The sequence below is a fragment of the Cyclopterus lumpus genome, chromosome 15 (genome assembly GCF_009769545.1).
Source record: "Cyclopterus lumpus isolate fCycLum1 chromosome 15, fCycLum1.pri, whole genome shotgun sequence".
NCBI lineage: Eukaryota > Metazoa > Chordata > Actinopteri > Perciformes > Cyclopteridae > Cyclopterus > Cyclopterus lumpus.
In genome coordinates, this window is record NC_046980.1 from 17,337,105 (window position 1) to 17,364,198 (window position 27,094).

The following is a 27,094-nucleotide window of genomic DNA, read 5'->3' on the forward strand; positions in this document are numbered from 1 at the left end:
TCAGTGCCATAATCCGTTTACAAGGCTCTACTTTCACTTCAGCCAGAGCATTTGGGACCAAGCTGATCACACTAAACCCACTCCTTTGTAATGCAATGCTTTTAAAAGCAGGTTGCATGATGTGTCATATTTACAGTCTAGACGTGTGAAACGGGCTGATTAAAGGGGATCCAATAAAATTAAATATATATATATATATAGGATAGGCTTCACATACTCCAGAGATGTTGACATTTAACCTTTGGCCCCGTCATATGCACCACAGTACTGTAGGATTAGGTCAGGTGAAGGCTATTTTGTTTTTCAAGCCAGGCAAGCTGCCAAAGCACACATTCTTTTTTTTATTGGCAGCATTGAGCTGGAAGTGGTGCTTACAAAATGGAGGTTTTTAAAAAAATATAAATTTCATATGCAAAAACATCCATTTGAGCACAATCTTACAATGGAATAATGTAAGGTTGTTGGGCTTTTTTAGTGGTTAAATAATCTGGCCATGCCCCAGATAAAATGGGCTCTAGCCTGTGTCAGTATGCTTACCATGCTGAAGAACAACCACCTCTGAAACACTGAACTCTCCTGGGATGCTGCCTGGTAACTGACCATGCCATAACCATGCCCTCGTGAGAGGCAGACATCCAAGCAGTACCAGATGATGAAATGCATTACCAAGATGCACCCCAACCAGACCAACTGTCTGACCAATAATACTAAAGTATGGATCATATTCTTAAAAGCTTGTTGGTCTATGTGTTTGGGTATGTGACAGCCTGCTGACCTCGAGAGCAATATAAAATGTGTGTGACGGCGCCATCTACTGCTGCCATTATGTTATTGCGTGTGATAGAAATAGTCACCTGGATTTCTGCAACCATAAACAATATTTATGTAGGTTTCATCAGGGCGCTAAATATTCTTTATTAGTTTGTTATTAACCTTATTGACTTGTGACCACAGATTAGGCCTGTAATGTTGATGTGAGTTATAAGTGGAATAACACAATTTATATATATATATACATATATATACATATATTTTTAGAGGCATGGTGAGGTGAAGGTAAACAACATTTCAAAAAGGAAAAAAAGAAGAAAAAAGATTAAAATATTTATATTGGGGACCATAGTCCTGACCCACAGATTGGTCCCATGTTTACTCCATATTTATATCTTAGCCCTTCAAACGTCCTAGGTTCACTTTGCGTCAGTTGATATTTAGTAAGGCCATTATCTCAGCAGACACATGCCCGTATAGGAATAGCAGGAAAGTACAGGTTTAACTAAGTGACTCCATCGTATTCAAGTGTCCCAGAAAGCCATGTCAGTGAGCCAGCATGTGCAATACCAGGACCCTGAAATCAAAGCGGCGGTTGTATTTTACCGACTGGCATGTCAACATGTCGTACGTGAAAAAGACCTATTACAAAATTGTTAGGAAATTATCACCATTAAAACATCAATTATAAATGGGCCCTGCTGTATGAGCTAATCTGTCGGGCCTGTTTAGCTCATGTTGCGCTCACATGGTGCAAATGTGTTAAATCAGAGAGGCACAAAGGAATTGAATACTGACCAGTATTAAGAGTAAACGGTTGTTTTGGAAAACTAAAAAAAATAAATTACAAAGTTCCCATACAAGGTTCGGAAAGAGTACGAGTTTTCTGGAGATTGAAAACAGCCGGCAGGGGGTGCTCGCGGACGCGTCTCGCCCCTCAACACGTCACGAGGGAGTCGGCAGGGGCTCCCAGTGGACAGCGCTGCTTTCCTAAACACCAGTTAACCACAACCGACTCGACCTGAAGGTAGCTAGCGCACATTACACATCTTATACTGCCTTCTGTTAGCGAACCAGTTCGTAACTTTGCCACGGTTGGAAATAAACGCCGCTGCGGTAACTTGCGTGTATGTATTTATTATTCAGTTCACGTTAGCTAGCTAGCTACTACATGTTAGCATTAGCATTAGCTAGCAACAGTTTTCCCTCCCGGGCACTTGTTTGGAGCCGGTCACGTTGTTGTCGGGACACGGGGTGGGAGGCCAGTCGCTGTCGCTGTCGCTGTCGCTCACAGGTCTCTGTTATTCCTGTCGTGCGGCTAACGTCAGATAGCAAGTGCACGAGGCGTTGACTGGACTGTGGTAACCGTGTTGACGCTCAATGTCACCGACTCTAGATTAGCTTTATTAAACCACTATCTGTGCGCCCGCAATGTAAGTTAGCTTATATGGCCCACCCGGACCCGTGCAGTAGTGCACGTGGATGTTGCTGTATGTTAACTAAGTCGTAATGACTACTGAGCTACTGTGGTCAAGTTGTCAGTTCCATGGCTAGTCATCTGACATCAACACTGTCCTGCTCAGTGGGTTAGGAGGGTGTAGGACCCGCTTTCCCTTTTGGCTCAGCCCTCTCAAACATGAACTTCTCAAAATCTACGTGACGAAGGTCTGCTGTTTAATGTGTGCAGGAAAAACTGCTGGGGAACCGGCTTACTGCAATGTTGCCTTCACGTTGCAACTGTGTTGACATTTTTTTCAAGTCACTTGAATCCATGTGGGGGTCTTGAGTTTACATTGCAGCTTTTACAGCATTCTCTAAAAAATAATTGCAACTAAACTATTACTCAACTAAAACCTGTCTGTCACTAGATCTTGACGGTGTTGCTCCACATGTTATTTTGAGTGGTCTTCTGGGGGTTTATTTATAAGAGCAAACAAAGGTTGGAGGTCAGCGAGTAAGTGAGTCATTGAGATGGAATAAGCTGGGGTATGTAGGGTTTAGCAAGACTTGCAGGTAGTGACTGAGTATGTGCCTGTTACTTTAGACTTGGATTATAAACTGCAGGCCTTTTTCCACATGCTTTCTCTTAGTGTCCTTATTTTCATCAAATATTTTCTATTTGCACGACTGCCCAAATAGCCAAGTGACGGTTTACACTGTTGCTTTCTTTCCAAGACATTAGAAACACATTTACTGAATAGGATCTCACTATTATCAAAAGATCACTGAAGCCATTTGTGATTCTATTTTTAAAATGTTTGTAGTGCAGTGGGAGGTTACATGGGTGAGAGTGAGCAGAAAGAAAGAGGAGTGGTAGGTGTAGGTCTAATCACTTCTTTAAATACCCTCCCAGCTTCAATAATATGGGGGCTTGTGAGCCTGACAGCAACAGCAGAGCTGAGCAACTCTTAGACGAAGAGCACAAACAGTTGCCCTTTGTGTTCTCCTCATTTTGCCTCTCCTAGTTCCCCCACTGTTCTCCTAAGCAGAGTACCATTCCTTGTTGTTGCGGTCACAGGTTTCAGCGGTGTTGGCTTGATGGGATCCAGGCGGGTGACAAAGTGATGGTCTAAGGACTCGCAGTCACAGAGGTGCTTGCGCGTGGAATGTTGCGCTGGTCGGTGCACCTAGAAGGAGGGCCGCGGAGAGTCAACCATGCTGCTGTGGCGGTGGGGCACAAGGTGTACTCCTTTGGAGGCTACTGCTCTGGGGAGGACTATGAGACACTCCGTCAGATTGATGTGCATGTCTTCAACACAGGTAGGTAGTGATACTTTGATTTAGTGGTTCCCAATGGTTATGGATATTTGGGAAAATCTCAATTTGACAAATGAAATCTAAAAATAATCTCTTTGTTTTCCATTTTTTTTCTTGACTTTGAGTGCTGCTATTATGGGAAAACATAGTAAATCAAAAAAAGAATACAATTTGCATGTCGCAAAGGCACTCTGACTTGTTAATGAAAAGTAATTAATCGGGACCACACTGGGATCCCAGTTTACATATTTATGTTAGTAGGTGAAAAAGCATGTTCCTTTTATACCCTACGTTCTAACTGTTATGACGCAGGAAAGTATTTGTCTTTCAAATTATGAAGTGAGAATAAAAGTGTTTCAGAGTTTGTCAAACCTTCACCACTTTAACGGTAATTCAATACAGCTGGCATTGAAACCCAAGCTTTTCATTGCGGTTTTGTGAAATGTTCTGTTTTTGCTTTTTTCTGTTTCCATCTCACAAACACAGGTGTTTTCTTTAAATGTGTCACTCTAACTTTTATAAAACTGCTCCCTTTTCTTATTTGTAACCCATTTGATATATATATATATATATTTTTTCCATGTGTGGTCGGCCACCTGCTTTAGGGTTTTACAACTTCCAAAAGTTGCTTGAGCTTACTTGCCGATGCCGTACCATTTATATATATATATATATATATAAAAAAAAAAAAAGCTGTGACATCAAACTTTGATAAAGATGCCTTTGGGCTGATTGGAATGGAAACGAGACCACCGTAGCTATTGTTTCAATATTTCATCTTGTTATCTCTTGTCATCTTTCTTTGTGCTCCTTCTCTTTGATGTATATTTTACAGCGCAGCGAGTTGTCTTCTAAAGCTCTTTGATTTTGTTCCCCTTTCTTTTTTGTTTATATTTGAAGATATTTTACTTTTCACTTTCTGTTTTGAGACTCTCAAATTAAGTAACAAGTGATCTGTCAAATATGCAGTTTTGGAATTCAAAAAGATGTTTCACACCACGTCTTGTCGTACTATGGGTTTAAAGAACACTGGACAGCTGTTAGAGCTTGGTGAAATATCAACACTGATCTATATTTTAGCTTCAAAAGTGAATCTCTTGCATTGTATCTCCCAATTGATTCACTAATTGTAATTGCTACTTTAATACTTTTTGCTATCTGAAAATCGTGTTACTATTGTACTCCTACTTGTATTTACTACTTGACTTAATATTCTCAGTAAATTTTCTTAGAAATTCTTCTCTCAAAAGGCTCCTGCATTTTAAGGTTGTCAGTTGTAAAACATCCACAAACATAAAAAATAAATAATGCAATTAACAAGTTACTTTTTAACTATGCATTGAATGAATGTACCTTTCTGTATGGTTTTGTACTTCAGTGTCTCTGCGCTGGATGAAGTTGCCTCCAGTGAGGATTGGAGGAGGACATGAACGTGCCCGTGAAGTGCCATATATGCGCTACGGCCACACCGCTGTGCTGCTGGATGAGATTATCTACCTCTGGGGTGGTCGTAACGATACAGAGGGGGCCTGCAATGTGCTTTATGCCTTTGATGTCAGTAAGTAGATCTGCATCTAACTCACACTGCTAAGTGATAGTTTGAGGCTGTGTTGTCTTTGAGATGCACCTGTTTGATGTCAAGGTCGTGATGGCGACAGGGAGAGAAAACGTGTTTTACTCCATGGAGCTGTGCACGTGACTCAAGTGTTTTGTCCGTAAAATAAGAGGTTGGGTCCCTTGCAAGAGTGCTAAGAGTTGATAAGCTTTCCCTGCTTCATAGACACCCACAGATGGTTCACACCCAAGATTTCGGGGACCGTTCCAGGGGCAAGGGACGGCCACTCCTCCTGCGTCCTGGGAAAGGCAATGTATATATTTGGAGGCTACGAGCAGCTGGTGAGTCTTCGTCACTCTTCACTGTGGGACTTGCGCGCTGAACATTAAAACGTGATTCAATTAATCTCCTCTGCTCTTTCTTAGGCTGACTGCTTCTCCAATGACATCCACAAGCTGGACACCATCACCATGGTTTGGTCATTAATTAATGCCAGAGTGAGTTAAAACTACTATTTTTTTGTATTCTTCAAAAAATATAATTAGTTTTGTTCTTCCTGTAAAGAAAATGTTGTGCATTTAATATTCAAGCCCCAAAAAAGAGGAGTACAAAGCACTCACTCAAAACAAAAGAATGGACTGGCAACATGGATTCAAAGCACTGTTGGAAATCAACAAAGCATTGGTTATTACAGGGGTTGGCAGCACTGCTACGCAAGCACTTAGTGGTCAGATTGGCTGGATACAAAGGCACTGAAATGTAATGCTGCTTCCTGGTAGGTTGCCAAGTACAAAAAGCCTCTTGGAGGTTTATATACACTCCCCTTTTGGGAAGTGCCATTTATGTTTGTATGCAGTCTGTTCACGTGATACACTCTTCTTAAGTATACGTTAGCCGTAGACACCAGGTCCTCGGGTTAACTAGTTTTAGTTCCTGCTGTGTATCAGAACAGTTTACGCTGTTTTTAAACACGTTTTTTTTTGTTATTCCACAAATTTGAACTGTTCAATACTCTTCACTAGTCTTATTTTTCCTAGATCATCACGGCCGTTTGAATTATTTAAATTATTTTTGTGAAGCTGATCCTTTTTTTATTTAAGCCTTTTTCTATAATCTGTTTGTTTTCTGGTTTGCTTTTTCTCTCTCTGCTCTATTTGTAAAACAAGTTCAAGAGCCTGCTGGCCTGCATAGCATTATTGGGAAAACAATTGCAGCACATTCTGGAAAAGAAGGCGTGTGAAAGGCTAAACCTTGGCTATAGCCCAGCTAAATGCATAGGGAGTAGAGGCTGAGACTGTTTTATACCGTGGAAATTGATCGCATTTCATTTTGTCACTTTTTTTTATTCATAGTGCTCTTGTAACTAATGACAGTATTGTCTGCACCATTATTCTGAGATCAGTGTTCCCACAAAATTGCATACAATGTCTCTATTACTGTCCATTATTTCTTAAAGACGGGGTTCCTGAAAAGTTGTTTGGTTTTCGAGTGGGTTTTGTAGTGCAATGTATTCCACTAGATGGCGCCGTTTACCCACGGTTGCTGTTCACTACGCCTCACCTTTTGCAAGTGTGAAAATGAAGCTCTATACCCAGGGTGATGATGAGCGTTGGAAGTTTTGAGACATTAGGGTTTTCAACGAGAACTAGTTTATGAGGTTGATCCTGAATTGACTGCTTTATGTTCCATCACTTTACTAAAACTTTTATGGAGTGTAAAAGTATAACAGTCACACAGGATCTGACGGTCCTCTCTTCACAGGGCACTCAGGCACGCTGGAGGGACTTCCACTCGGCCACCATCATCGGGACAAAGATGTTTGTGTTTGGAGGGCGAGCAGACCGCTTTGGTCCCTTCCACTCCAACAACGAGATCTACTGCAACAAGATCAAAGTGTTCGATACACAGACCAACTGCTGGCTGAGCACACCTCCAACACAGCCGTTGCCAGAGGGACGCAGAAGTCATTCAGCCTGTAAGACAAACGCACACACAAAATCAATATGCTGAACACACACTCCTAAATTGCTTTTATTCTGTCCTCGCAATGAAGATTTAACCCAGAATGAGTTTAGGGATGAGAATTGTGAGTCCCAATAGCTCAACATTTCAGAATACAATCTGGTTGTTAGTAAATTCCTCATCCTTTTATATTAGCAAGGTTGATGAACCGGCACTTAATATTAAACATGGTTAGTTTAAATAGTCTTAAATAATGTTTTCCAGGGGAAGAACTGATGGAATCAAATTTCTTTTTGTGATTTATTTATTTGTGTACATTTTCCAGTGTGACCTATCTCCGTTTCATTCTCAAGCATGATTTTTTTTTTTTAACAGTATTCATAGTTCATTTTAATTTATTTAGTACAAGATTGCATGTTTTCCCCATAATTGATTTAAACGATTGGTCATTTGTTTTGTTTTCCTTTTTGTGTTTAGTTTCCTACAAAGGGGAGCTGTATATATTTGGCGGGTACAACGCCCGTCTGGACCGGCACTTCAACGACCTATGGAAATTCAATCCAGGTAATTCACAATTTTTATGTCCGATTGGGGAAAATGTGTCATGTTGCGATCAAACACTGCTGTTAAGTGTGTCATTCACGGTATCGTTTCTTTGCTTTGTGCGTAATACATTTGTTTTGATCTCCCTGCATTGATGACTGTTGTGGAGGAAACGTAGCACTGGAGGTGCTAACTCATATTGACCCACATGAGACTCATGTTGACGATGCCCTCCTCCTCCCTCATTGCATCATTGTCAGCCTGGTGATGGTGGCTGGTTGCTTTCCTTTTCACTATGCTGCATGGGAAACACACATGCCCTGTCTTTTTGCCAGAAACACACAGATTAAAAACTGACAATAAATCAAGTTGTTTTCTGAAAGAGCATTCTTGTCATAGCTGTTGCCATACCCAGCACACCTGGGCCCTTTTTCTCGTACGTGGCTCAACTAAGTTGATCAAAGTCCTATTAGCCAGCTAAAATTAACAAGATGATTGACATCAGGCTATCCCGGTTTCTCAAAGGCTGATCCGCACTCAAACTATCTCGTTAATTTGAACCAGACGTCAGTTCACAGGATAGTTGTGCGTGCCCGTCCTACTTCAAAAGGGGGAAGCGTCGATCACAGAAAACATGATTTACTAACAGCACAAAGGCAAATACACTCAAAGGAAGAGCCTTTTTTTTCTCCACTGAGGAGCAGGAGATGACCATGAACGTGTATATGAGGAATTCCAGACCATAATCATAGCAAAATCTAATCCATTCATTCACTTCACTCACGCTGGAGAGAGGGCGTGGCTTATCTCCATGGAAACATTTATAACTTCCGCCATCCATCAGGGAAGAAATTACCACTATTTCTGCTTTATACTTGTTGTGGAAACGTCGGAACATCTAATGCCCCCGTGTTTGGGTTCATAACATATATATATATATAACATCACTCGTAGGCTCACACACACCGACTGTCTAGATAAATGGATGAAAATCCTCTTTATTCGCATCCATTCGTCTGTGCATTGACTTTTATGGAATCTACTCGCAACGCAGCATCAGTGTTGGGAAAATGTATCGGCTCATTGTAAGTGCCTCATTCTTTAAATGTACCTGCTGGCAGTCGGCGTAATGGCATGCATCATCCAATGAGATCTAAAATAACTCAACTCTTTCAAAACAAGTAGATAATATATATGTGTATATTCATGTATGTGGAGCTGACCATATAGAACTTTTATTGCATTTACACGGACATGGCCAGGGAACGTAATGAACACATCCATGAGTTCCACCAAAACCACGGCATACTGCGGCTTTCCCGATGTTCTGCATCGCCGACATTATAGAACAATGTACCACAATGTACAACAATGTACCTCAATGTACCACACTGTACAACAATGTACTGCAAGGCTCTACATAAGTCTGTGAGACAGTCAATGCTGCGGCGTGTGGTGTTCAATGTATGGCTCGAGGAGGTCTGTAATAAATGATTCCTTGTGGGCAGAATGGATAGCGCTCGTATAGGAAGTCATCATCACGTGATAACGGATCTTGGTGATCTCGACGAACTCTCTCCCTAATAAAACGTTAATCTATCTAATCTCGCTGCTTCATCAATGAGGAAGGGAGCTGCCACTTTCTTCATGGGGCGTGGCCAGATTATCCAGATAGACTAAATTAGCCTGCGCTAGAGCAGGTTCAAATTTTTGGATGTGTTGCTATGGTGATTTTTCCAAACTTGCTTCGAGGAACTGAAAACCCTGGCTTGTGTTATCTCATCCGGAAAATTATCCCGCTAACCACGTTAGCCACGTATGAGAAATAGGGCCCTGGGGTCTATTTATTGTTGATACAATATCTTATAAGAATAAGAACAAGACGGTGCCTGACAGTAACGGCGCCTGCTATGGTAGTCATTGCTGGTGTAAAAGTGCACTATGGTGTTCGGTCATCTATTAAGGTAGACTGTTGATACACTGAGGTGTATTAATATATGAAGGTGCATTAATATGGTCCCAACAGTGGGCATATACAGAATGTGTATCATAACAGTTGGCCTATCTGCACTGATCTTCAACCTTTCCAGATTTACCACGTCACATGTTTTTTATGGATGAACAATGTACCGAGTATGATCTATGGTGAACTGGGTGATTTGCTGTAAACCTGTGCTTTGCATCCACTAGATGGCAGCACCTCAATTATAGTCCTAATTATTCAACAAAGTCTGAATGGCCTGTTGCTATAGAGATGCAATGATGCTGTTGGCTCAGAGAGTGTGAGACTATCACATTTCATCCTTAAATGGAACAACTGAGTGAGCTCCAACACCGTCACTCATATTTCACTTCTGCCGAGAAGAGAGGATTCATTTCTATTTCTGAAATGGAAAATTGTTTATGTTCAAATGAATGCTAGGTTTTGTATTCTTGCTTTAATCACTCCTCTTCATCCCCTTACCCCTGGTCCTTGTGTTTGTGGTTAAATATAGCAGGAAGCTGAATAAACTGCATGCACTAAAGGAGGCACTAGTAGTTTTATGTAACTCTTAAGTGGCTGAGAGTTTGTAGCTGCTTCGATGTCACCCCACACCGCTCAAGATTTGTTGTGCTAAAGATTTGTTGTGCTAAAGATCTCTCTTTTGAGCTATTTAGAGACGGGATGTATTTGGAAGTTACTGAGAGTCTTCCCTCTTGAGTCCATCTTCTTTTCCATCATTATGTCTAAATATTGTTATCTCAACTTTGTTCTTGTGTTGTGTGTACACTACAGAAGCCTTTTCCTGGACGAAGGTAGAGCCGAAGGGAAAAGGCCCATGCCCGCGGAGACGGCAGTGCTGTTGTATGGTTGGAGATCGAATCATCCTCTTTGGAGGAACCAGGTAAGGCACAACATATTACTAATGATGAATGCTCCCAGATATTGTCTGTTAGGTTTCCCCAGTCATTATTCTAGTGGCAACATTTGTCTTTTTAATTCCTTATTAATTGATTTATTAGAATATATACCAAGGATTGTATATTTTACCAATTTAAGAATATGAATATATTGACATGTAGCTGTAAAAAACCTAATTTGATGTGCCCTGTTTTTGAGTACATTTTGCAAATATAACTTTCTTTTACTCCCATATTCACTTTAATTACCCCCCTCCCCAAAGGAAAACGAGTAAAATACAGATACATATACACAGACACAAAGTTTGCAGTGCTGCATGCATTTACACACCCACAGTACTGCAGTATATTTTGATATGAAATACACATGTAAAAACTTGAAGGGGGAAATTTGGGTTAGCAGTCCTAGATCCCTCTGTTGAATTGTTTAGTGTTTTAAATATTATTAAATTTTTTTTTTTCTGTTCAGCCTGTATCCATTTCCCAAAGAATACTCCTGACTAAAAGCTTAAGCTGACAACACGTGAAAATAAACCACTGTGTGCCAGCTGAGCCATTGTTTTCTTATGACGATAGCAGTGGCACACTCGTTGTGTCGTCTACTTTCAGCTTCTCAGTTGCACACGTCTTAAAATAATCAAATACTGTATCAATATCACATTTGGATGCATGTTGACTTAAAGACAACGAATGGAGTTTGTTATCTAACACATGTTCACATGGTCTTTATTGTAAACTTTAGCTTGTTCTGGATGCGTCCAGGTGCTTGTAAGAAGACAGTTATCCTTAGTAAAAACAAATGATATGCTTTTGAAAAACATACATGTTTAAAATTAGGATTTATTTCTAACTTTTAGTCCATTTCTTCAAAAAGTACCTCCAAAACTAGTGTTGCAATATATTACTGTCGGAGCAGCATGAATGTGTCCATGCAGTTATAAAGGGGAGACAGCATTTCCAGTGGCATCGAAGCTCCGACTTTGGAATCTGCAACTTCTAACTCTGACGTGTTTGACTATATCCTTGGTGACAAGACCTCTGGCCATGACGGTGTTATTTGCAAGATGTTCTGCCTAGATTTACACTCTTACTGCTTCATTGGAAATGCCAGGGAACTGAGGAACTGATATAGACACTGGAGCCTGCATATTAAAAACCACGCTCCTAGTTTTTCAGGGACAGGCTATTTTCAAAGATGGACACAGATATTAAAACAAGGTGAAGTGGTTATTATATTAAGAACTATCTCTATCAGATAAAAGGAATAGCTCAATAGTTTACATAAAGAAAGATAAAGAAAAACTGCCTAACAAGTTCACAGGTTGGCTCAAAATGGGAACATTACCAACTTCTTTCTTTACAGGTACTTAAATTCTTACGCTCTTGACTCTTCGTTTGTTATCCTAATCTTTGTGAAGCACAAGCTCTCAATAAACGTCACTCTGTGTTTGTGGAGAAAAATTTTCCTCTCTTTTTCAATATACCAAATGGAGGGTCTGGCTCCTGTAGACAGCAGCCTGTGATGATTCCCTTGTTGTTGGCCCTAAGACAGTAGTGATTGCCGGGGGTTCGTAGCTGGTAAGGTGCCACTGGCTGGTGACGGGCTTGTGATAGGCCAGTAGCCAGTGGAGTAATGAGGTAGCTAACGGCATTAACATGGTCCAGAGTAGTCCAGGACCTGAGCTACTGTTATCAGCAAGGCTGTGTTATCAGGCAAACCCCACTGGGAAAACCTGATAGTGGGGATCGGGAGGCTGTGGATAAGGGTCCTCTGTCCCACTACGTCTACAGGTCCTCAAGTCCTGAAGGCCTCTGGCTGTTGCTGGATTTGTTTTCTACTGCTCCGTTAGCCGCCACATCCTCGGGAGCACAAAGTAATACCCAAGTATAATCTTGATTCATCCATGATGCAGCAGCATTAGTGCAAACCTTCATTCTTACTGCACTCCAGCAGATCTATTCTTAAAGGCTACCTTTCATATTAGAATGAGTAATTACATTTTTTTTTAAACGGATGCAATCAAAAGTCAGCAACGTTATTGAAATGAAACTTTAAAAAATATTTCTACAAGAATTGTTGTTAAAATTGTTATGAATTGTTTGGTTTCTCGCCAAGATTATTCCAGGAGGGGTTTTAAGGAGTCATGATTTCCTGTTGTGAGCAGATAGTGTTGGAAAGGGAGTGTCTTTGGGGCCACTGGATTGATGGAGGGTGCTGGCTGAGTAGAGGAAGAAATCAAAGCAGTATCTCCAGCATCCTGTTTAAAAGGATCAGGGCAGATGTTTTTTCCCTCCTTTCTTTTTTTTAGGGGCCAGTGCAACTTTAAACTGTTAACATATATTAATGAATGCACACAAAGTATCTTTACAAAGGGAGCACTTTGGTTTGTTTGTGTTATTTGTAAAGTAGGTTGCTCAGTTGTTGTAAGTCTGCCAAGATGTTTCCTGTTACTGTACAAATCAGCGTGATCCTTGCCGGGTCAAAGCTAGTTGGCCACACAGGTTCTCTTGACCAGCATTGCACGTTTGTTGTTTACATGAGTGAGGCTAAGCCTCTTATACACAGGAACTCTCATAAGCACGCGCACACACAACCTAAGACACACAAACAGACTCCAAGCAGCTTCTCTTCACACACTCACACATTTGTTTGCTTTCTTCTCTGTACTAAGAATGTTTTCCTGTTCAGATTCACTTGGTGTTTCAATTTCCGCCTTGATTTGCACTGATTTTTATATTTGACTCGGCAAGTATTGTTCCAATACACGTCTCTAATTTAGTGTGAACATTGCGTTAATAACCAGCCCTTGCTGTGTCTCCTGTGTTTACTTTTACTTGACCTAACAACACCAGGGCAGTTAAAAAGTTATCGTGCCTGTCTCAATGCAGTTGACAAATGCTCGTACATGCCACCATGAATTATTTGCTGGACACCTTGCTTGTGTTTTTTTTGTGGGGTTTCTCATTTTGGTAGGTCTCCTAAGGAAATTGTGTTCAGATTTATGGTCCACATCTTGTTTTCCTGGGTTAGTTGTCCTTTCATATTGATCCAAAACAGAACCCCTCTGTTGATACTTTTTTTTCCAGTTTATGATATTTATTTTACCTGCAGGAATTTGTTCAGGAATAATTTATTACTTTACTGAAGGACACTAAAGCTATTAAGTCCGAGAGCCCTCTGCTTTCAAAGGGGTTACACTTTGGACTGAACATAACACTGAGGTGTGTTAACAAAACATCAACGGCGTGACATAGACTCGAATGAATACAAAGAGACTGGTGTAAGCAAAACAGGAGGTTTTTTGGAATATGCTTGGATTTAGATTTAATGAGCCGTAATGATGTTTACATTGAATTTCTCTTTTTTTGGCACTGTTAAGTTGGTTGCCGTTAAACTGGATTAAATGCATGATATTCTTAGTTTTGTAAGTATGCTTTTCGGTGCACACGAGTTTGCGTGTGTGAATGACAGACTGGGCATTAGTGGAAGTCTATTGAGTGCCACTTACGTCAGTGTAAACAGGCCTGCTGAGCTGCAGAAAGGCGCGAAATTCTGCCCCATCTCTGATTTATGACCTTAGGGAGCATTCTTTCTCACAGAGTGCAATCTGATATACCCTCAGCGCCTCTGCTACACTCATTTACTGAGACCTGCTCACTGCCCCACGAAGGACGCCCCGTGCATGACTAACTCCACCTGCACTGACCTTCACCTATGTCCTACACACAGGCAAAGAGCAGCGTACTCTGCTAAACCCTGTGCAAGTCTACTTTTGCCTAACCTCTTGAGGATTTGAACACTGCTAATATTGAGTTGCCACAGAGATTATGGATCTCCCGCTGAGAGTATGTTGTCATTGTTGGCATTCGTCACGCTCTGTGTATAATTTCTTACAACAAGCCCAGGTTGGGCTAAATCTGTATGCATTTTAAGCTCGGGAACAGGGCATCCTATGAGGGGCAGGATATGAACAAGGACATGACAGATTGGCATGCTGGGCGCAGACAGCTTGGAATCTGCGAAGGGGAATCTGGCACTGCCCCTTGAACTACTTGGACATAACCATGTGTATTCATTCCATTATGTTTTATGATATATTTTTACTGACATGTATTTATGACTCGCAATGTGTTCAGTTGTTTCTCTGTGATTGAAGGCTTGCCTTTCTGTCGTTTGGTAAATCAAAATATCCCAGTGGTCGGCAGAATTTAGATGTTGTGCCCTTTTAGCCTTTCAGCACCTTGTGGGGTGCTGATAATGAGTGTTCTTTAAAGGAGTTTTAATTGCCTTTCCCTGCGAACAGCAGAGACCAGTGGCTGTCAGTTTAGGTCGAACAATGCCAAAGTGGGCTTGTTCTAATGAATAAGTGTCTTTGATGTCATTACCAGATAAGGTCTGTGATAGGGTTTGGCATTAATATATCGGTGGTTGTTTTCTTTTTTTTGTCGGCATATTTTCGCATCTAACTCGATTGATTAATGGTTGATGCTATTTACTGGACCTAATTCTAGGTTCTTTTCATCAATAACACTGTATTTTCAATTCAGGTACAGCTGCACTCAACATCCTAAATATCTACGTTCCCCAATGTGTGCGTTGTGTTTTAGGCGTATTTCCTAAATGAGAAACTATGGTAGGATTTGTACAGCCTCAAAATATCACATTGTCCTGTGTTTTTACTATCCCTGGATCAGAATGTCAGTCAAATTGTAGATCACGGTTGAGATGTCCTACTTCCGGTGTAGTGTACCATTTGTGTGTGTTTGTACCTCATGTCTCGATGCGTTCACGTGACTTAATGACTCACAGCTCCTCTCGTCGAGCTGAGTGGTGCACACGCACACGCACACGATCGCGTTTCTCTGCCAGCCTGAACGCATGTGTTCCATTTGGCAAAATGCACACACAATATCCACAGTCACTTGGCAAATTTAGTGAAGATGGAAAGCATGCTGATGCCATTCCTAACGTTAGATAATCAATTATTGGGTCTTTTCTTAATGTTTGTTAGTTTTAAATCATTACCTGCTAAATATAGGTGGAAAATGCTCAAATTTGTTTTGTTTTTTTCAGAAGCGATGTAAGACTTAACAGATTTGATCTGTCAGGTGTCCCCTATTGGGTTTTCAGGTAGGGATAATGTGTGGCTCTGAGCAAGGGTGAGACTACATAGCAGGTAATCTCCTTGGTAGCCAAAACATCCCACCCCAAAACCTCTTGTTTAATCCACCAGAATCTCACCATGATATTTAATCCGTGTGGAATTTGACTGGTCATTTCAAAACAGCACACTGTTGAGCCGCAGAGCTTCGGCAGAGTCCAGTGATTTTGTTTGGTAGATCAGGAAGGTCAAAAGCCTGGTGCCTCGATATCACCTACGAGGGCATTTTGCACCTTATCAATGACTGAAAGGTCTGCTGTTATGATAGTCCAGCCGGTTAAAGTGTGGCTTGTTATCATTGTTGAACCTGACAGTTCAAATGTTAGACTAAACACAACATTGGAGTGATTCTAAAACACTTTATTTTTCTTACTTTGCACAATGATCCCGACTTTACGTTTTGATTTTCAGTAATTCATAAACTTACATATTCATGTCATACATGGAAGCACGTTCTGCACCCTATAGTTTCTTCATGTCTGCCGCAGGGGAACATGGCTCCGTCGAAACAGTTCTATCAACACACCATAGATTATGATGCCACACACATGTTGTTGTTGGCCTTCAGTGTCAAAGGGTAGGCTGCAGAAGTTTCCTTTATTAATTGTCTGTGCGCGCATGTGTGTGCGCTTCGTAGGCTCGAGATAAAACCTGTCAAACAGTGGAGATGACCCCAACAGGATACAGGGCATCCCGCACGTGTCGGGACAGGACCTCGGGGCAGCACAGTTACACCGTGATTTACTCTTCAAAGACAAGCTCATGATAGTATTTCATCTGCATCTTAACCCTCTTTAACCCACTAACAGGCTGTATACATTAAGGAGTCATGGGGTTGAGTGTTACACAGCAGCTCAAATAAACAGCCTGCATTGGCGACGCGTTGTGATGCTGTTGTCCACATCAATTCACATGTTTAATAGTAGCAGTTTAACTTGTGATTTACTACTGTCATCACAAACAAAACACCTCTCTGGGGTTTTAGGTCCCCTCCATGGAACAATGCTATCCTATGGAGACAAAGTTTAAATAAATGACAAGCAAAGCAGACCGGCCTATTCATTTACCAGAATAGTAGGATTTTCATTTCACAGTTGGCAAGTCATGTTTAAACAACCCTTCTTGGAAGAGAAAGAAACACTACATGGCTTTTGTTAGTGACAGAGAATGATCCAACATGACAGGAAACACTCTTAGCAATAAAAGAGCAGGACATGAGGAGATAATCACTTGGCTTGCAAACGTAGCTAGTTCACTAATGAGCTGCTCTGACAAAATATAAGACAATTCTTGTATCGTCATTCCACAAAGTACAGCAATAATAAATATAGTAATAATTAAAGAAATAAAGAAAATGTGTGCTGTTTACTGTGTAAATCAGTAACAAAAATGGAGGTATTGCACTTTAGTACAAAAGAATATACTACGGTGTTGTTGAAATGTAAAACGTGTGCAATAAATACAACGGTTGGAAATCAACAGCTAAAACTATGGTCTGTAGCCACTGTATGGTTGGCAGTATTTTTCTATTGTGAGTGTCTCCTATTAGGTGGCTGACCTTGAAGCTCGTCTTCAGGTGAAGATTGGGGCTCTAGAGGAAGTAACTTATTTTTCAAAAATGAATCTGCCAGTTTTAGAGAAACATTTGACAACTTCTTTAGACTCTTCACACACACACACCCCCCACCCACCCACCCCCACATACATTAACCAGCTGTGTTCAAGGTCCTGAGACACTATTTCATGTAATATTCCTCACTTTTGCAGGCAGCTGAGCTCACAACAACCTATCCTGAAAAAAGGGACCACATTTGTGTTTTGCTTGAGATCAGCAGGAGCAGCTTTTATCTCCAATACCACCACCAAGTCCAACTACATTTTGTCCACAGGGGTCTCAATTTCAGATGCATTCTTTGCTAGCGGCTGGCCTCTCCTTTGTCTAATCTGAAGCCAGGCGTCTCTCTCTGGGAGCCAGCGGTAGTTTGTGTCTCACCCTCTGCATGGGGCTTATGTCTGGGCAACTACAGGTCTTAAGCCACAGTCCAGCCACTGCCCAGGAGGGGGCACAGATAACTCGGTAAGACGAGGTGACAGTCGAGATTAGGGCAAAAGAACTTGACGAGAATCTATCGATTGGTGATAAACAAGTCTATTGGTCTAAAGTTCAGTAAACGCCTCCCATCAGATCCTGTAGGCATTTAATAAAAATGTTTTTACTTTGAAGTGACAGTCAAAACAGAGGGCAAAATAATGAATGCAACACATAATTGTGACTGCTAGCAGTAAATTTCCTAATATTTTGGAATAATTGCTTGGCTCTGTGTCATTATGTGTGCAACTCAAATTGAAGGGAGTGTTTCCCTCCTACAACATTCAGGACCACCAACAGTCTTGACACAGTCCTGCCACAATCTTGTATTTAAATTATTATTTTCAAAAATATGTTGCTCACTAATGTTTAAAAAACCCAAATTGATGATTGATTCTTTTTGTTGGTCGTACAATCACGGCTTTCCCCCAATGTTTTCCCTCAATAGTAAAGTTTCACTGAAATAATTAAATTTCATGTCTGGCCATCCTGATAAGGTGCTCTGCAGGAAGTTGTAGTGTGTGTGATGAGTTCCTGTGAGCTAGGTGGTTCTGAAGGACCAAAGTTCAATAGGAAGTGGAGAAAGGAAAAGGATGCAGATCATATCACTCAAAGAATGAGGATATGGCCAATGAAGCCACTGAAAACATGCCTACGACAGGACCCAGATATATTGTTTACATCTGTGTTTGTGTTGCTGATGGAGTTTTCTCCAAAGCTCAATTGTTTTCTTGTCACTTAATTCGCATTGTTGCCGTCTCTGAAATCCTTTTGCAGAATTTGAAAGCAATTAAATTCTTGGACACTTGAGACGAGTTGGAGTTTCCAGGTTCTTCCCACATTACTTTTACGATTGTAGCTCTTTCTTCTTCTTCAGGTTTTAGACCTAGCTTTGGATATAATGAGGTGGGGCAGGCAGTGCATTGCTAGAAAGGACTGGCAATTGGGTGATTAGACACCCTCATTGAGTGTTGTTTGAAATAGCAACCAATGTTTTTTTTAGTGGGGGAGCGGCATCACTCTGCCCTCATTTAGACTGGGAACCAGCGCTGCTGTAGGGGGAGGAGCACTTTCACACATTGCGATACTTCGCTGATCGAGTAACAAAGTGGCCCATCAAACACCAGGATGCCACATAAAGTCGCGCACTGTGACTTTCCCACTTTTGCAGTCTATTGGACACCTCTTAGCACCCCTGCTCTTCCCTTCCTCCACGATTCCCTTCAGGCTTTTCCTCTTTTGTGGTGACCAATAAAGTATTACCATTCCCTAATGTTCTGCTGAATTTCACACCCAGGCCGACGTTATCCATGAGCATGCGAGAAAGCCTCATACCAGGGGACGCAATCTTCATCTTTCATGTTGCTCTCTGTAAAAGCATCCTCTTATCTGCACCCTTTCGCGCGTCAGCATCCAAGCCTTGTACCCGCTCTCCATGTGAGCTTGCACAGTAGTCGACGGCTACTGCAGTGCGCTCTTCAGATAGAGATGCTACTTTTCGTTACCTCTGTGATGGAGACAGATTACTGATGTTAGTGTCCAAGGCAACCAATCCACATATTGTGCAGATGTTTTTTACCACAGGATGTGAAACCAAATTCATACAAGATAATAAATGTTGTAACATTGAATAAATTGATAATGACTTGCTAGGGCCAATTAGGATATGCACTTTGCTGTAGCTACAGCCAGTTGCTGGCCACAGTCGTGACATTTCAGACGGAAGTACGGGTAAATGTCCTCTCGACAAAGGTACCGTTTGGTTCAGTGCCACCATAAAAGTTGCTGACCATTGTCCCCGCCCTTTATATAAGATGTTTTTTTTTTTGTGATTGTCACGTCTCACACTTAAATAAACCATCCAATAATATAGGTGGCATTTGTAACACTCATTTTCAGCAGTCATCTTATAGCTGCAGCTTTTTTTTAATTAAGTCCCTATTAATGTTTTTTTTGTTGATTTTATTGAATACCATTTGAATCACCCCAGTGATGTCAGTACTGAACGGCAGGCCCCAGAGTAGACAGTCTATTGATGATGGGGGCGGGGAGGCTTGGGTGTTTCAGGGTATTCTGATAAAGGCCCATGCCGTAAGCCCCGGTGGATCACCTCCTACGGGGGTAGGGGGGGCGTAATGACTTCCCCAGCTGGCCCCCTGGGAGACTGCGCTCGTGCTCTGCACCTCTCCTGGCTGCTTTAAGCCACTACAGTGTTTGTTTAGGGAAGATTAGCAACGTAAAACCCTTACAACATCCTGAACACGCAGCGAAGGGAGACGCAATGGAGAGGACAGCGGAAAAGAGGAGTAGAGATTGATGAGCTGAGAGACAGTGGAGGAGAGACTTTCTGTGCAGCAAGACAATGAATGAGAATGCGAAGTGAAAAGAGAGAAAGAGACTGAAGGAAAAGGGAGGTATAATAAATATAATCCAAGGCAATTTAAAACACGTGGTTTCTGCTGGAGTCCTTCAACAGTACCGTAATGGTGTCCTGTGGTCTTTGTTTGGACACATGCCATGCGCAAGCGAAAGCATCCTTCAAAGCTATTCTTAAGGACCAAACCTGGCAACCAAATCCCTCAATTATTCTCCATGATAGATATTTATAGACACTAAACTGCTTGGTGAATGCACCCGTCTGGCTGAAGCTGTCCTCTGGGTGGTGTAAATTGTGAAGTGCTTTTTTATTCACTAATCTGAACAGGTCTCTTGGTGCGCTGTGGATACAAAGCAGGGATGTGCATCTTGCACATTTACACACTTAGCGCCTGCGTGGACAAATCTTCCTTAAGATGTTAGCTGAACTCCCGCAGGCTGTTACTTTGTGTTGTGTTTTTCTACGGTATCCTTCCAAGTTGCCATGTTTTGCATTTTAATTGATTGATGTAAAAGTGGTGACTGAAGAGTGTTAAAACCAGTAGGATATTTTAGTGTGTGTGTGTGTGTGTGTGTGTGTGTGTGTGTGTGTGTGTGTGTGTGTGTGTGTGTGTGTGTGTGTGTGTGTGTGTGTGTGTGTGTGTGTGTGTGTGTGTGTGTGTGTGTGTGTGTGTGTGTGTGTGTGTGTGTGTGTGTGTGTGTGTGTGTGTGTGTGTGTTTGGCCGTGGCAGGAAACAGATGTGCAGTGATATCAACGGCTGCACAGGTCTGGGAGACTATCAGCATGGGTCAGTCTGCCTGCCGTCTCACTTCCTGTGGGCTTAAATCATGCCAGCCCATGGTAAAATTTATTAAAAAGAGCAGAGCGCTGTGTTAACTTTTCTTTTTGGGATTCATCTGTGGCTCCCTGATCATGACCCCTAGTGATTTAAAGAAAGATGGTAAGAGAAGTCAAGCTACATAATTGGGGGTCTGTTGGTAATTGTAGGAATGACTTGAGGGAAGAAACGATAAAGTTGCCCCTTTAAACAGTTGAATCGCAAATACAACCTTGGCAAGTTGTGGGGCTCATGCTTGTGATAACAGACAGGAAGTTTAAGGAGTTATTGATGTCCTCCTGGATAGGTTTGAAGCTTTGACCGCTTGTAAATTAAATAAAACAACTTTTTTTAATTCTCTTTACAGCCCCTGTCCAGAGCAAGGAATGGGTGACGAATTTAACCTCATGGATCATTCAGACCTGTATATCTTAGACTTCAGTAAGTATTCTTGATATTATCCATGTCTCACTTGTTAGCGTAAGAAGGTGTGTAATCTTCCACATGCAGATATTCAGTCAGCTTCTTAAATGCCCACTCAACCCCATGTTGCCATTGTAAGTAAAGAAGAATTTTCAGTAGAGATGCACCAATCGTAACCATCCGTCTTTCAGCTTATTAGCCGTGACCGGCCGATCTGTTTCTGCCAGTCACATTCATGTGTGCTGCTTTGTTGGCACAGATGGTAACATCACGGCCACACACACTTTGTCACAACTGCAAGGCGTGGAGGAACCTCCTTAATAACGCTTGTAACAACTCACTTAATAGAAGCTTTTTTAATCTTGTCATTGGTTCCCATGCTGCTGCTCAGTGTCTGGCTCGTCCCCTGCTGTCGGCCGAGACTCTGCCTAGCACAGTCCTGGTCCCGCTTATACCGGCGCCAACCGTTAGTGGAGGTTATTATGATGCTTTCAAGCTGCATTCAGAAGAAATAGATATTTAACAAAGGTAAATTTCAACACTAAATGTAATCTTGTAAAATGTAGTTTTTGGCAAGAAACTTGAATAACAAGTTGAAGCAGATGTTTTCACAGAAATGTAAAATAGTTTAGATAGGACATTTAGACCCATTTAACTTAACACTAGCTCTTACTATTCTCATTAACATTATGCTTTATAATCAAAGTAAATATTTCAATACAATTATTTTAAATACATTCTCTAATTATTTTAATTGTGTGTTTTCTACTAATAACCACTATAGATGACAATAATAACGTATTTAAAAAACTGACTTAAGGACAGTTAAAATGATGCTGTCATACGTATAGTTATAGCAAAAATCTGAATTGGCAGGTCAGATTTTTAAAAACTCAACCAAGGAAACATTGTTGTTAGGTGCATCTCTAATTTTCACCCACCTTTTAAATAATGTTAAAAGACTATCCTGTGTTCTCCTCAGTACATTTTATAGACCCAATACCTCAATTTCTTACCCTGGCCTAGTATGCTTGGCCTTGTCCCTGCTTTGTGCTATGATATGGGGTACTTCCGCCTCTTGCATTACCAAATATAGTCATTTCCTCCCTGCACTGGGGTAGCCTGCAATGCTGTCAGGTCACAGCGTGTGTGTAGGTGGGTTTACACAGGGACGCAGAGACCGTATGGGACTGGCAGTACTCGGTGGCATCCCCTGTGGCATACACTTCCACGTGCCAGTCGCGTGTGCCTTCACACTGTTTATCACTGGACATATGGTGGAGCAGACATGACGGTGGCCATAATTGAGAGGAAGTTTGTAATAAGATGATTTGTGCACCGAGGTAATTTAACACTGTCCTCATGAACATTGTTGTTTGTTTCAGCTCTCTTTCTGGAAACAAGGCTGTGACTCATTACACTTTCTCTTCTTTTCAGGCCCTAATTTGAAGACGTTATGCAAAATAGCTGTTATTCAATACAGTCTGGAGCAGTCAGGACTCCCACATGATATCAGGTCAGACAAGCATCCTCTTCTCTGACATTAGCGCGATTTGGTCATAGCGTTGGCATAATGTTGTTCATGCAGTTTGTCATTGTTGCCGCCACTCTGTCTCTCCCAATAATGAGGCTGGTTTTCAAAGAGGCAAATTACGGCTCATTATCCTCCATATTACCAGTAGTACGTTTTACTCAGGCTTTTGTCTGACTTTAATTCAAATCCCCACATGTAACATTTTTATGTAATTGCATCATTCTCCGACTAATAGCACAAAGATTTTTGTATAGAAAAATCAGACAATAATGAAGACTAAAAAATTGCCAAAAATAAGGCAAAGACTTCTTGCCCAGCTAAATCCAGCTGGCAAAAACAATGTAGAGTACAACCTCAATTTGGCTCTGGATTCATTTTGCGTCATTGTAAACATGACAAATTCACCATCTTTACATTGCTGCTTGATTAGAAACTATGCTGGAAAAGTAAGACGTATCTATTCTATACTATGATTTCTGTTTATTCATATTGGACAGGATGTAACAATAGGAGTCACTGGCTCGGTAGCTAGAATTTGGACGATGTGTCCCTCTAAATATATAATATGGCTTTGTTCTAAACACTCGCAGCTCAAGCAGCCAATGAAAGGACTTCATTGGCTGCTTGAGCTGCGAGTGTTTAGAACAAAGCCATATTATATATTTAGAGGGACACATCGTCCAAATTGCCCCCCCCCATATAAAAAACCCTGATTACATTATTACATGATAAACATGGAGATCTGAGATATTACTTCAAAATTAATTTAATTTTTTTATATTGTTTTTTCTTTTATTTCTTCTCCAACAATAATACATACACTTACAGCTACGAAAGAACTTGCTTTCTATGAATCCAGTGAAATCCAGTTAAATGGTAGAATGAATAAATAAATGCAAAGAACAACCTTCTTAGTTGCAAGCAGGTATGAAATTATCAAATTGCTCCTTTTTTTTAGATTTTTAAAGATCCAGTCCTGTAGGTGCACATTGCTTCCTAAAATAAACTGGAATAATTTAATAATGGATAATTGTATCTTTTTACTGACAAGTTTTGACATTTGCAAGAGAGACTCAAAAGTTTAAGAGCATCTCTTTGATTTGTTGTGATGTAATCACAGGGGACTATGTTAACTCTGTTACAGACAGATTTGAAACAAAGGCAAATGGAACATAATTGTGGATCATATTCACACAATCATTCCATTTCAAACAGGTTATTGATGAGCATATTGATGAGTCCTCATTGAGTAGTGGAGGAGATTTGTATTTATTTTTAACACATAGACCCCATGGAACTCGATACTAATTACTCCTCTTAGCGTCTCCTTTTTCTCGCACCGTCACTGCCACCTTGTACACTCCCCACTTTGCAGTTGTGTTTCTAACCCTGAGTGGCTTCTTCGGTGGGGTCACAATACTTTGCCCCTCACTGGCATCTCCAGCTCCAATGCCAACCTCCCCTCTTAAACACACACGCGCACAACAAAAAAACGAACAAAGCGATTGAGAGGGAGTGAGTGTGAAACCAGAGCCAGTGATAACAATCTGGAGCTCAACCTCTGACCTGTCAGCAGGTCAGCACTAGACCCTGTTGTCAGGCCCTGCTCCTGGTTCTCGTGTTACAGCGGGGCCTTCCCTCATCCTCGTCCACATCGTAGCCCTTCAGTCCTACAAGAGGGGGGGGGGGGGAAATGTCACACAGTTGCTTGATTGACTGTCATTCTCGTAGATTTTTAGCATCTTGGCTATTTCAAACCATGAAGGTCCAGTTGAAGCTAATAAAAGCATCAGGAGTGTGAAGTAAAGACATCAGCTGCCTTCAATTCTAAAGCCATGAGTACATTTCGAACAAAATTGGCGTATACGCTCAACTACTTTGGATTATACTGGAGCCTTCTGAAGGTTAAGGAGTGCTTTCACACTAAAACTGCGATCTCTCAAACTGAACAAATAGTCTATATTTATGCAGGATCATTTGGTAACCATGGTAACACATGCTTTTTAGCAAGAATTTTCCCTGAACCATCAGAGTGAAAAAAATGGAAATCTGAGTCCTAACCCATCTGTTTGAGCAGTTCCTCAATAAAAAACACACATTAACTATACTTCCAGAATATTGCAGTACAACATGTACTGTTCTTTGTTTCCATTTGTTGGTTTCCCCAGTCTTGACTAATAACTAAAATGTATTGTTTTTCTTTGGTCTGGACCAAATGTCTGAAGCTCACCTCAGATTCTTGCCTCTGACTCTTGCCGTTGTTCGCTTCAGGTGGGAACTGGCAGCCATGACCACCAACAGCAACATCAGCAGGCCCATCCCCTCCTCCCACGGCTGACGCCGCTGATTGTGAAGCAGAACCAGGACTGCTCGCTTCATTTCAGGACACCAAGCTTTTATCTTTCTAATCAACTGAGCACCGACTGACTGTTTTTTTGTAGAGTTTGGATTTGTATGCAGATTTTATTTCCCTCATTCACTTCAAGTGACCAAAACACCCTGCGTATGACTTCCTTGGACACCGTGAGCGCTCTCACGTCTACGGATATTTTAACGCCCCGAGACACTGGTTACGTGTGTGACATCAGTTGTTCACACCTGTTCATATTTTTGTCTTCTTTCTAGCCTCTCTAGAAATCCAATCAGCCTATGATAATCATAGACTTCTAATCTTAAGCACAGGAAGAGACAAGGACTTCAGCCAAAGGTCTTGAGAAGTAAACTCTTTGTTGAGGATGTCGTCCTGATGTCACACTCAGCCAATCTCCCCTAAGAGACAAATGTGAACCCCTTTTGTTTCGAGAAGTAAAGTAATGTGGAGAAGACATGCCTAATGTATTACTTTGGGGTTAAGCAGCGTGAGTATTTGGGTATGTAGAGTTATGCTCCTTTGACTGACTTTCAATGTTCACCTTTTACCTGCTTCATCAGGTGTCTCAAAGGTGATTTGCAGAGCGACTGAAGCAAGCCTTGTAAAAGCATTGTGTCCAGCTACCTCCCTCAATAGCATGTATCATTGAGTCTTTGACAAGACTTCCCATACACTACACGTCTACTTTTCCCCCAGAAAAAGAAAGAAGAAAGAAGCCTTTTCACTTTTGTATTTGTGGTCGTCTGTTGTATTCTTCCAAGAAATGTTGTAGCGTAACTGGAAGAGTGCAACTCGCCCGCCCCCCGTTTACCCCGCGGTTTGTTTTTCAGTGCCAAACGTAGAGGGGAATCATGATGCAAATATATATATACTGTGTATGTGTGCGAGCACATGGTCCCCGTCTACACGCGCCTGCTTCAGTGTGCCTGCTGCTGCGGGAGAGAAGGTCACTAATATGCATTAAGCAGTCGTTCTTCTTGTAGACAATCCAGCAGTGATCCGACTCCTCGTGACGCGCTCATTCACAGTACGGTGAAAAAAACTGTGTGTTTGTGTACGAGTGTGAGCAAAGCTGAACCTGAGCAGATGTTGTTATTAAGGGCTGATATTAGAATACACACTCACCACACAGCTGGAAAATGACTTTGGATGATGCAAATTAGGGATGTTTATTCAAGGTGTGTGTTTTTATTCTAATCTCATATTTTAGATCAAAACTTTGAAAACACAGTAGTGGTGGTGGACTTTTTTTTAAAAACTTTTATCTCCACCCACTTTCGGTACATGATGAGGTTGCTGATATTCTATAGTTTTGATGAAGTCAAGGAATCCCATAAAAAGACTGACAATGTTGTCTCAACATTTCTGAACCCCGTCTGTGGCTCTCGTTTGTTCCTACTGAACAGAGCGGTTCATTTCGGAAAAGGAGTAAATAAAGCATTTTGTGGAGGACGGTGTATTCAGGTTTGACTCCAAGTGAACTAATGTGCATTGTTAAGAAGAAACATTTCTCCCAGTCTATTGCTGTGGCTCATGTGTTTTTAATCGTTTTAGGGCGACAGTTAAAGTCTGCAGTGAGATATACACAGACAATATCTTTGAGGGAAATTGCTGGTTTTGGTCTTTTTTACGGGATTTGTTGACATAACGGAAAAAAACAGTATCACCGGACGTGTCCGTTGCATCTTATAATAATAATAATAATAAGTAATAGGGCATGACATTGAAATTGAAATTAATGACTTGGTGAGGATGAATATACGGGCAAAAGAGTTGTATTTATACTTATTTAGATGTGAATAGGAGCTGTGTTACCACACTTGTGAGCTGCA

General features: G+C 41.3%; 1 protein-coding gene across 8 annotated transcripts; it reads left to right on the forward strand.

Annotated features, from left to right (window-relative positions):
* Positions 1–1,643: 1,643 nt before the first annotated feature.
* klhdc3 (kelch domain containing 3) lies at positions 1,644–26,726 on the forward strand. Of its 8 annotated transcripts, none has more exons than XR_004611116.1 (13): positions 1,698–1,798; positions 3,290–3,531; positions 4,907–5,086; positions 5,309–5,424; positions 5,509–5,580; positions 6,845–7,058; positions 7,523–7,609; positions 10,365–10,473; positions 20,848–20,904; positions 21,302–21,375; positions 22,479–22,700; positions 22,795–22,873; positions 25,163–25,191. XR_004611116.1 is itself a non-coding variant. In XM_034551504.1 (12 exons), exons 2-12 carry the CDS (start codon positions 3,378–3,380, stop codon positions 25,227–25,229), a joined length of 1,209 nt encoding a protein of 402 aa, XP_034407395.1. In that variant the 5' UTR covers positions 1,698–1,798; positions 3,290–3,377; the 3' UTR covers positions 25,230–26,726. The 8 variants fall into 8 exon arrangements, 3 of the variants coding, with proteins under 3 accessions (XP_034407396.1, XP_034407395.1, XP_034407398.1); XR_004611117.1 differs by having other exon boundaries at positions 1,787–1,898; XR_004611120.1 differs by lacking the exon at positions 20,848–20,904 and having other exon boundaries at positions 22,513–22,700; positions 25,163–26,726.
* The last annotated feature ends 368 nt before the right edge of the window (positions 26,727–27,094 follow it).